The sequence below is a fragment of the Xyrauchen texanus genome, chromosome 33 (genome assembly GCF_025860055.1).
Source record: "Xyrauchen texanus isolate HMW12.3.18 chromosome 33, RBS_HiC_50CHRs, whole genome shotgun sequence".
NCBI lineage: Eukaryota > Metazoa > Chordata > Actinopteri > Cypriniformes > Catostomidae > Xyrauchen > Xyrauchen texanus.
The window spans coordinates 22,920,248-22,932,266 of NC_068308.1; the positions used below are offsets into that span (position 1 = coordinate 22,920,248).

General features: G+C 36.1%; 1 protein-coding gene across 23 annotated transcripts in view; it reads left to right on the forward strand.

Moving 5' to 3' along the window:
* LOC127626642 (neurexin-1a-like) overlaps nucleotides 1-12,019 on the forward strand; it is a 223,136-nt gene that overhangs the window by 188,798 nt on the left and 22,319 nt on the right. For 13 of the 23 annotated variants that reach the window (XM_052102589.1, XM_052102590.1, XM_052102591.1 and 10 more), the window contains 3 exons: nucleotides 2,640-2,811; nucleotides 8,580-8,669; nucleotides 10,083-10,399. In XM_052102589.1, coding sequence (XP_051958549.1) covers nucleotides 2,640-2,811; nucleotides 8,580-8,669; nucleotides 10,083-10,399 — 579 coding nt within the window. The remainder of the gene's footprint in view (nucleotides 1-2,639; nucleotides 2,812-8,579; nucleotides 8,670-10,082; nucleotides 10,400-12,019) is intronic. The other 10 variants (XM_052102601.1, XM_052102602.1, XM_052102604.1 and 7 more) reach the window with 1 other exon arrangement.

Consider the following 12,019-nt stretch of genomic DNA (forward strand, 5'->3'; position numbering starts at 1 on the left):
AGGCAACATTTTTCCAGTCTTCAACTGTCCAATTTTGGTGAGCTCTTGCAAATTGTAGCCTCTTTTTCCTATTTGTAGTGGAGATGAGTGGTATCCGGTGGGGTCTTCTGCTGTTGTAGCCCATCCGCCTCAAGTTTGTGCGTGTTGTGGCTTCACAAATGTTTTGCTGCATACCTCGGTTGTAACGAGTGGTTATTTCAGGCAAAGTTGCTCTTCTATCAGCTTGAATCAGTCGGCCCATTCTCCTCTGACCTCTAGCATCAACAAGGCATTTTCGCCCACAGGACTGCCGCATACTGGATGTTTTTCCCTTTTCACACCATTCTTTGTAAACCCTAGAAATGGTTGTGCGTGAAAATCCCAGTAACTGAGCAGATTGTGAAATACTCAGACTGGCCCGTTTGGCACCAACAACCATGCCACGCTCAAATTTGCTTAAATCACATTTCTTTACCATTCTGACATTCAGTTTGGAGTTCGGGAGATTGTCTTGACCAGGAGCACACCCCTAAATGCATTGAAGCAACTGCCATGTGATTGGTTGATTAGATAATTGCATTAATGAGAAATTGAACAGGTGTTCCTAATAATCCTTTAGGTGAGTGTATGTGTAGGCATAAAAGTCACTGAGGATAGAATGGAGTGGGCATAGTTACTGTTTTATATATAGAAATTAGTAAATATTATTACAAATTATTTTCTTGAGAAGTGAATCCCACCCACTGAGCTGTATTGGTGTTAAGGTAAGCATTAAATATTGAGGCCATCTAGTGGTGTGGGTGCTCACCACATGGGATGATCTCACTCTTACAACCTGCATCTTAAGGCCAAAGGAACATGCATTAATGAGGTTTTACACTGAAGATGACAAAAAACACGTCAGAAGAAAGATTAGATTCCATTCCAGTGATACTGTCACATATTATTCTGTATGACCTGCATATTCCCTCCAGGTGCTTATTTCAAGGGGTAAAAATATTATAAGGTTATTTTTTTTCTGTGATTCGATAATGTTATCTGCCTGTAGGCATGTTGAGAAACTTTTGAACATGAACCGGAATGAAAAAGTAGTATTATGTGTGACACAGTAAATTTTATTTTGACATTTGCAGCAGTGGTACCAGCCCCTTTAAAATTACGGATTGCTGCTGGTAACGCTGTTTTACCCTAAATGTGGCATGTGTGTGTTTGTCTTATGTATTTTTTTGGAGACAAATAAGCCCATTATTGTTTTAGCATTATTTAGCATTATTCATTACTTCTAACATATTATATTTTATACTTCTAACATATTATATTTTATTCATTTATATAGTGTTATGCTAGTTTCATGTTTCTCGTAGAATATTGTCTCTTTTTTCAAATCAGTAGTTCCTGTTCATGTTTTCATTTGTTTGGCAAGTAGTAATAATCATGATCGTGCACATTCAGCTGATTGTTATCGCAAAATAAACCCTTTCAGGTTGATCACCACTTCATGGGTTATTTTGCGACTGTACATTATCCTTTACAAATCACATACGGTAGCTGATAAAATTAAACTTGCATAAAACATTAATTAAACACCATATAATATTTATTAAATGTCTGAATCAAAACTGTAGCATCCTCTCACATTTACATAGTCATAAAGATATTCTAACCAAACAGGCATTATCAAAAGCGAGTCATTATTAAGTGAATAAAATACTTCCAAATGTCCTTGTTACTCTCTATTTCCTTCATGTAAACAGGCCTGTTAAAACATAAATTATAGATATTTTCATTAATAAAAATTAACGCTGCTTATTGCTTGCGTATTAGAGTGGCAGTAAACAGTGGTGTAGTAGTGTAATGTTCCACCCCTTACTGAAACAGAAAATATTATTGGTTAGCAAATATCCAATCGCTTCTGAAATGAACGTTTTGATTGGTGGATCAGCTTAGTTGGACTGACTGTCTTGCCAGTGCCATCAGTTGCGCTCCCAGAGCTCCATGTGCATTTAGAGAGAATCTCTATACACTTATATATACTCAATTTACTCAAGGATGCTGTGGCATCACGTCATCAAGTAGATTGAAAACGTTCCGGGTCAAAAGCCTACTTGTTGTTCTGGCGACCATACGTATCATCACTTATTTCAGGTGGGCATACGCAAAATCCTAAGAAAGATTGGTGGGCATATGGGAATGCCTGCATATGCCCAAGACTACACTACTGGCGGTAAATCTTTCTGATGCATTGTGCCATCAGGACAAATTGTGCACAGACTGATAAACTAGCACCTTGTTTTGGTCCTCAATAAATTTGGTGCATTTGTTATGTTGCCATTTAAGATGGACTATAGCTGTCTCTTTACAAGGGCCTTTATTAATAATCAAGAATTGTCTTGCACAAGTTTGCTAACAGAGTGATGCTCATTAAGTGTGATATTCATGTGCTAAAATAAGCCAAAGCATAAAACTTGACCACTTTGTCTTTTTATGTGTTAGTGGAGCAGAGCAGAACCGAATGCTTGGGGCTGTGACGGAATCTTAAAAGTCTTCTTCTTTTATCTCCTCTCTCTTCTTTCTTTCTTTCTATCTTTTCTTTTTTCTCACTCTCTCACTCTCTCGCTCTCTCTCTCTCTCTCTCTCTCTCTCTCTCTGTATCTTCACAGGAAAAAGGCAATATCAAAGTGGTGTTCAATGTGGGCACTGATGACATAAACATTGAAGAAACCTCAAAGTTTGTAAATGATGGAAAGTACCACATAGTTCGCTTTACAAGAAGTGGTGGTAACGCCACCTTGCAGGTGGATGATCTGCCAGTCATTGAGCGCTACCCAACAGGTAAGAGCCCTCAGCCTTTATGTGTATGTTCACTACATACACACAAACACACACATATTCTCAGTCATGCAGCTATGCACAATGGGGACAATAAAAGGCTGGCAGACTTAAAAAAAAAAAAAAAAGTCTGAATCAGAGGGTTAAGGACAAAAAGCATTTGTCTGTGATTGTGGTTTCTCAAAGTAAAAAAAAAAAAAAAGGTAACCCTGGTATCCTTTCCAAATGTCAGCAGAGATGATTGCTCTTGGGGCTTTAGAAGGCTGAAAATGTCAGAGCCAGGGTTATCAAATTCACCAGCCTCTCAGTCATCTGAAAAGCCCTGACAAAAGCTTGACAAGAGATCAGATGAGAAATAATCCTATTACCCTCGTTTGTCAATCATGATGAAAAGAGGCAGCTGTATTAGTCTTTTAATTTATCTTTTACTTCAAGCTCTTCTTAAACCATCACTTCTATTACAGAGATTCTTCAGGAACTTTAAATATTATTTTCTTCTCAGGAACTGACATGAGAGAGTGTTGATACTTAATTTTGTCAAAGTATTAGATGACTGAAGTGTTAATGAAGCGCAGAAAATCTCACACTTCTTAGAGGTGGTGCGAGGTCATCTGTGGCTCAAAATTGCAGTCCAGTGGGTTTTATAATTAAAAATTGGAAATGTAAAAGTGAGGATAAAGTGAGGATGTGATGGTCGATTCTACTTGTTGCAAAAAACATAAGAATTGCCTACAAATGTTATTTAATATCCATTAAAATATTAAGGTAATATGATACTTCTCGCCAGCCAATGCAATGTGTGCCAACAGTGAGGAAATCAAAACTAGTCAGCAGCCAGCTAGCGAGCTAGTCTAACTATCGTTGGTTCACTAGCAATCGTTAGCTAGAACACTAAGTAGCAAGCTAAAATGGATCATTATTCAGACTTGCCTTCAGTTAACATGAGGAAATAAAAGAGCACTGGCAAGGGGAAAATAGTGTTAGCACTAGCACTGGACATTAGAATTAGCACAAGTGCTAGCAGTCTGGCTAGTATCGGTTGTTGGTGTTAGCAACTAGCAAAATAATAGATTTTCTGTTATAGAGTAATTGTACCTGAGTGAGAAATAATGGTGGCGATGGAAAAATGTTTGAAAAACTAATTTCCTACTGGGCAGGGGAAGGGAAGAGGTTGTTTTATGTTTTTCTTGATATCGTTTCATGGGTGTTTTTCCATTTACCGCCATTGCATCCTCCTGCTGATGGTCACAATTATGTCAGCTGTGAGGAAAAAGTGATGTCCCTAAAACAGGTCAATAAATAATACATATTGGAAGAAATGGAGATGGAGACAGTCATCGACAGAGTGATAAAGTAGTTTTTATCTTACTCAAGACCCTTCATTGTTTTAGTATAAACAAAGAATACAAATACCAGCAGCATCTTTAATTTAGAGTGGAAGACAATTGCTTGTTAAAATAAAGCCATTGTAATGTGCCATTTTCTCTCGTATCGGTGTATTTAGAGTGCTGTGTGCATGATTATCTGAATACTAATGCATGTTATTTCCGTGGCAGAATGGAAGAAACTTTTCCACTGAAATATAAAAAAGAAAAAGAAAATTAGTCATGACCGCTTCATTTTAATCAGCGCTTGATTGACTCAGCTCTGCATTAGAAGAGATAATAAATGCATAGAATTTAAATTGACAACCAGTAAGAGGGAGAACCAAAAAGAAGCAGCTTGTTATCTTGAACAATTAGTCCTGTAACTATAGCTTGAGCATAGAACAAAATCTTGTAATTTTCCTTTCACACTTAGGGCCCTATATTTTTTATTTTTTATTTTAAATGCATGCAAAGTCAGAGGGCATGGCCATACATTTTTGGAATTTTTGTGCAAGCAATCGCTAAATCTAGGCGCAAGAGGATTTGGCGAAATTGTGTGTGCAAAGCGCTAATGGGCTGGATCAAGTGTAATTTAATTCTGAGGTTCTTCTCCTGCACCGTCTTCATCAGATTATATAGTTCATTCTCTGTCAAACACCAGTGATATAAATTAAGACATTCATAAGAATTTTGTAGTGTAAATGGACTGTATGTAATGAATTAAAAGAATAGAAATGTGGACTTGTGTTCTTTTGTGCGTTAACTGCGTCCTTGTTGAGTGTCCGGCATATTTGTATTGTTTTGTATGTCTATTGTATGTTTCCATCCAAGCTGCGAATTTAATTTATGTGAAAAATCTGAATAACACAAGAACAAAGTGCGAATAATGCTGTGTTTCCATCCCATATGTTCAAAAGAACAAAAGCATCACATTCAGGGAAAGTTTACTATATATATAACTAATATATATATATATATATATAAAATATTTGAGTTTTATAGCATGCAGACAAAACACTGTAAAGAAATTTGTGTCTGGGAATAACAGTGTATCACACAGTTTTGGCGTCGAAATGTTTCTTTCAAACGTGTCAATATGCCTGCTCTGCGGCACAGTTCAAGTTTTTACTCAACTTATTTTTCTCTGCAAACTATTCTATTCAGGCTTTGGATTTTCAGGACACCAGTATTTAAGAATGAACAGAGCAACATTTCAGATGCAAGGATTGGTCTGCTGGTTAGTCCAGTTATGAACTAAATATTGTCACATGACTTTTTTAATGCACATCTTGTATTCCTAATAAATTCAATTGGAGTTTATTCTGTAAATGTGTTTGTCACAATTTATGCACAGTTCTTCTTATGATATCAAATAAAAAAATGTATCTATCTCAATCGAGCGTATACGTTTTTGATGCACATTTTGGAGGTTTTATTTGGATCTTGGTGTTTCTATCCAGCGGTTTTTTGTGTGGTATCCCAAATGAGCATAAAAATACATGGATGGAAACCCAGCTGTGATTTGCTCCTTTTATACACATTGGAAAATGTGGTTCTCGTCAGGATTTGGATTTACGCTTTTAGAGAATCATTTTCATCTTCTGACACACAAATCATGGGTAGTATTAAAAGTGATTGTATTGATCGAAATGCACTTCACATTTACCGGTTGATTTTGATTTTGAAAAATTAAATGCATTTATTGAAACACAAAAAAATTCTAAATTCAAATTACACTGAATTGATAATATAAAATGAAATAATAAAAAAAAGTGGTCAAAAAAGCCCTCCTAAAAAAGTATTGAATCGCCAGTGCTTCATTTCCATCTCAATGAGTTTTAAATGAACAAAAACCCCTTAAACCTGTCAAGAGAATACTTTCTATGTGTTGTATAAAGAAATTGTGGATTAATCAGTTCTGGAATGTTCCTGATTGCTGCCATGCAAAAATATACAGCAACTGTATACACAAAATGGCCACATCGTGTCTATGTAGTCATGTGACAGGATGTTGATCCTCTGCATGAAAAGCCTAAATAAGAGATCAGGGCCTCCTCAATTGCAGTGTGGATGCTGTTCTTGAAAATAACTCTGTGTTACCTAGCATTATAAATGGATGCAGATCAGATATAAGATTTTTTTTCTTAATATAGGTGTCTTAGCTGAGACAGGAAAGTCTATGACATTACAAAGGTAGGATGTTCAGAATGTTAGCAAGCTAATCTAACTAGGCAGTCATTTTCACTTTACTGAGAGACCCGCTGATATAGGGAGATATAAGCTGAAACAGGAAAGTGCATGAATATTTACGAAGGGAGGGAAAATATTCCCTGTAGCTAACTAGGCAGTCATTTTCACTTTACCGAGAGTCCCTCAGGCAACTGCCCCCTCGTTTAAACAGAACATGACCACTGTGTTGTATGAGATGAGTGGGTGGGTGGGCATGCATGTGCGCGTATGTTTGTTTGCATTTAAGCAATCATGCGCGCAGCTTGCCCTTAGTCATCCAGTCCATCCTCCTTCAAGAGCACCTATTGCTTTTGCTTTTTGTCTTGTTTCTTTTAAGCTAAGATTTGAGACAAATTACTCCTTTATCTTTTGATTGCTCTAGGTTAAGTGCACCTAACTAGAACTAAATCAGTGTTAAACCTTACTGGATATAGAGAGAAAGAGAAAAGAAGGCAAATTAAGAGAGAAAAAATACAAATGAAAGAAAGGAAAAGAGAAAAATCAAAAGGATCATAGTAATGGATTGGGTTTCAGCCTACTTTCCAATCTCAGTAGAATATCAGCACTCTCGTTCAACAGCAGACTTGCATCCAAAATCATGCACTCATTCTCTCCTTATGTGCAGCCCTGATGGGGCCTTTTCCCCTGTCCACGGGTGTTCTCCCACTGTAATCACCTATCAAAAACAGTATTGTGCTGTGTTTGAGAAGCAATTCAGTCATGCCATTTCAGTGTTGGATACAGAATAAAGAGCTTTACCTTAAAGTGCATTCGACTTGAACATCCGTTCTCATTTGAATTGGTAGACTTTGGAAAACAAAATAGGAATATAAACAAATCTTAAATACTGTTATTAAAATTCTGTCATCAGTTATGATGTCATTACAAACGTGTATGACATACTTTCTCCTGCAGAACACCAAAATAGACATTTTTGAAGAATGTTTTTTCTTCTGGAAAACAGCACCATAAAAGTATCATGAAAATACATTCTTAAAACAAATTGTCCTTTTGTGTTCCAAAAGACATTTGAAGAAATTAGAATTCTGTTCTTTCGCAGAACATCTCACATTACAGCTTTTATGGAAGGCATGTTATTACTCATCTCTCGAATCTCATCAAGGAAACATTTTCATGCATATTTTAAATGTACTTTAAACATAGAGAGAGCGAGACATGAGTACAGACTGATTTTTGATTGACAAATAACAAGTTAATAGCTCATTGGGTAAAAAAATGGAGTGCCGTAATTATACTCTTTGGAAATCTGAGCAAGTCAGGTTCACAATTCCCATTGAAAGTAGGAGTTGTAATTACGTGTGGGCTGTAATGCGAGAGGAGTAAATGTTTTCAAATAATCTGAATTCATTAGAGCAAGTTGGCTCAACCTGGACATACTGCATAAATATCTACATTCATACGTAGCTACAATAATGGCCAAGGTCGTATGCTTCTCTCTTCAGGGAACTGTTTAGTGTCTAAACATTTGCAAATGATTCATGGACATCTCTGAGGTCAAAGCTTTTGTCAGTGCAATTTCAAATTCACATGGGGAGACAAACTTATGTACAGTGACTGATTTCACATGCCTTACTGTTGAACTGATCATTTTCCTGTTGCTTTAATCCTTTGAGTGTTTTTCTGCTACTTTGATGTTTTTAAATGTATTGTGATCTGATAATGTGAGATTTATCTTTTAAAAATGACTGAAAATAGATTAGATAGCAAATGTGGAGCTAAAATCAAATTGGTTGCAAAACGCTGGAATGCACTGTAATGTCAATATTTAGGTTAAAATGAGCTAGTTTTCATGTATAACTAGATGAAAAATCTGCTAAAAAGATTTAAAAGGATTACTATTTTGTAAATGTATCATGTAAATGAGTTATATGATGTTTAAATATTATTGAGTTTGGTTGATTTCTCTTAACATAAGAAGAGTAGGTGCATATTTAACATAGCACAGTGCTTATATTAAAATAGGGTTAATTTGTTTGCTTAAATTTACAAGTTGAATGAAAAGCTTTATCATTCTTATGTATGCAACCTTGGTGTTCCAAATTAAAAAGAGAAAGAAAAAAGAAAAACCAGACAGTTGAGGCATATGTTTCACTGTAGCTTTTAATCTTTGACCTTTCAGATTTTAACAATGAAATGTCTCTTTAAACTTTAAAGGCAACATTGATAACGAACGCCTGGCGATTGCTAGACAGCGAATCCCATATCGGCTTGGTCGAGTAGTTGACGAATGGCTACTCGACAAAGGTAAAAACACTGATTAAAATTTTAAATAAAAGATAATTTGATCATAAGCAAGTGATATTTTGTAACAAATAAACCATCTAAAACATAAATCCCCTGTATAACCAAGTTTAAAAATTAAACAAATGTAGTTTGTAATATTTGCACTGCACAGTTTAATAATGTGTTGTTATACTGTACTTGTAAACCTGTCAATCAGAGGTTAAAGGGACTGGTAATATACTGATAACTGAAGTTAGTTCAATCATTAACAAAATATGTTTACATCATTAAAATACTTAAATAATGTATTTTTGCAACTGTAATAATCTAAATGACTAATTAAAGTATACGTCAATAGTCCAAATTATTTGAATTCATAGTGATGTACACACACTATTTAATTTACATATGCATATTTACTTTTCATGCTAAACATATTTCCTTTGGAAACTGCTAAAGTGCACAGTTAAAATCTCAAAGCTAATGTCTCTTAAATAGCGTCAATGATTATTGGCATCAGATATGAAGTCCCTTTAACAAGCAAATTAAACACACAAGAAGGGTAAAGACTTGAATGCATGCTGAAATGTATGTAACAAATGTAATCGTTTAAAGTTATTTGTTTTGAAATTTGATTGTTTTCTTGCTTTCCCTTTTCAATGTAATTTCTAACCATGATGAATCATTTGTACTGTCATGTAGCTGTTAAACCATTCTCCATATAAACCTTATTTCAGTCTAATTAATTTTAATTGCCATTGCCCTTGCTGAAAGGCAATCTCAATCAAATGTAGTAGACCTGTGAATACAAAGATTCACATCTATAGCCTTGAACGTCCTACTACTATACTATAGTCACAGATTAAAAGTAATTTTCTTACAGATAAGAGGACTTTTTGAGCTTTCACGTGTAAGGAATGTTTTTCTCTTATCTTGGGATGTTTTTGATTGTCCTTTTAGCAAAGTCCCATTGATTTTGGGGGGGATCCAGCTTTCTGATCCCCTCGATTTATTTACTTTGTGCCAACAGCAGCCCATTAAATTACAGTTAATAAATTACCAGTGTTGCTGTTAGCATTAGTGTAATTTATTGCTTTCATGATCCCTAGGGAAAGTAAGGTTACAGTTATTATGTGTTTTTCCATCAGGACTTCCATCAGTTCAGTCTTCATGTGTGTGTGTGTGTGTGTGTGTGTGTGTGTGTGTGTGTGTGTGTGTGTGTGTGTGTGTGTGTGTGTGTGCGTGTGTGTGTGCGCGTGTGTGTGTGCGCGTGTGTGCGCGCGTGTGTGTGCGCGCGTGTGTGTGTGTGTGTGTGTGTGTGTGTGTGTGCGTGCATGTTTGTGTGTGCATGTGTACAGGATGTGTGCATTTCTACGGCGTGGGGGAGCGGGCTTTGAACCCTCTTGTATTTTCTGTAACGTTGTTTCCCTGCAGGTCGGCAGCTCACCATCTTTAATAGTCAGACCACAATAAAGATCGGAGGTTGGGAGAAGGGCAGTCGGCCTTTCCAGGGTCAGCTCTCAGGTCTTTACTACAACGGCCTCAAAGTGCTCAACATGGTCGCAGAGGGCGACCCCAACGTGCGTGTGGAGGGCAGTGCACGGCTGGTGGGAGACATGCCCTCCTCTTCTATTACTCCCCAGTCCAGTGCTTCCGCCACGGGCAACCGCTCAGAGACGTTACCCTCCATCACTGACATCACCACTACAACTGCATCCAACCGCCAGGGCAAGCAGACAACAACGCCACAGGTCAGTGGCCTTTGCTAGAATCTGTTTTTTTTTTTTCAGATGCTATTTTTTGGATTCAGTCTCCTGTGTAAGCTGTTGCTGGTTATTTAAAAAAAAATATTTTAGATTAATATGGAAATAGAATGATCAAAATCTCTCAATATGACTGTGCCACTCAAATTATAGTTATTAGATTTGATGCTGCTGAGTAAAATTATGAGTGTCATTTCACACATTGTTACTTTTTGAACAAAAAAACATCTTCCTTTGAAATAAAGCATGGTGACTTGTGACAAAAAAATAGAAAGCCTAATTCAGAACCAAATACTTTACAAATTAAGGTACTTCATCTCTTTTTATAATTTTCTTGTATTATTTGGAACCTGATGGACGCAAACCTAAAGATAAGGTTATTTATAACAAATTAATGCTAAATCTCACATGATATAATGCAATACATTTAATATGAAATTAATAGTTTTTACTTTAAATTCTTTCATGAGTCACATTCAGAGATGTAGTGTACAGAACATGGACATATCTGCTATGTTTTAAACAGTATAGCATCAGTAGAATCTCTACCAATAAAAACTAAGTCTTTCAAATTAAAATATGAAATTTGAGCATTTGTTGAATTTAAAAAATGCATCATTACTGTGCGAGACACTGAAAAATAGGGCAAGACACGACGCAACAGTCAAGTACATCCATCTGCTGCATGCTAACATAGAAAAAGACGGATGAGTTTTGACAATGCCTCGCTCTCTTATCAGCGTCTTGCTGCATAAGCATTATGTATTTATTGAAAAACACTGTGCTACTGCTGGTAATATGAAGTTTGATTCCATGGAGTACAATGGCACCTGTATAGGCTACTCTGCAACACTTAAGTTAACAGAGAACCATCTTTTGAAGCATTTCTTTTCTCGTTTGACTTTTTTACTCAATATTTGAGAGTATAAACTGACTAAATCATTTTAACATCCAGATATGTTCTTTGGAATTAATAATCACATGGTGCTGATTGGTTTATATTGATTTGTTGTGTTGAAAAAATAGAAAAAGCCCCACACACTGTCATATAGCTTGCAAATCTTTATTAGCTTACAGCGTTTCGGTCAAAGACCTTCTTCAGACATTCTTTTTATTTTTCTGAAGATTCTTCCAGTTGAAAGGGAAATATATCACTGTTGCCATCATAAATGAGCCGAGAATTTTCACCAAAGATGCTGGCGATGCGCTCAACTGAACCAGATATGGTGGGGAACATCCTCTTCCCGGCAAACATTTTTTACCATAAAGCTTCATGTTCAAAAGAATTTCTTGACCTCTTGGACTTTTCAATTCACAAAAGAACCTCCTATTGCAGCCAGAACATGCGATGACAGTAAGTGTCTCACTTGAGACTGAACAAACTAGTGTGTTTGCTAAATCAAAATGTTATATTGTATGCACTTCATTCATAAAACGATTTCATTACTATTCCACATAGATGTTAAAAACTTCATATTCTCATTTACTAGTGCATCTGATACCTTCCTTATACTGTAGGTCGTTTCCACAGGCGTGGATTAAGATAATTGCGAATTAACGTGCAAACGCCCCCCTATTTACAAATGTTTGGAATTCACTAAAATACAC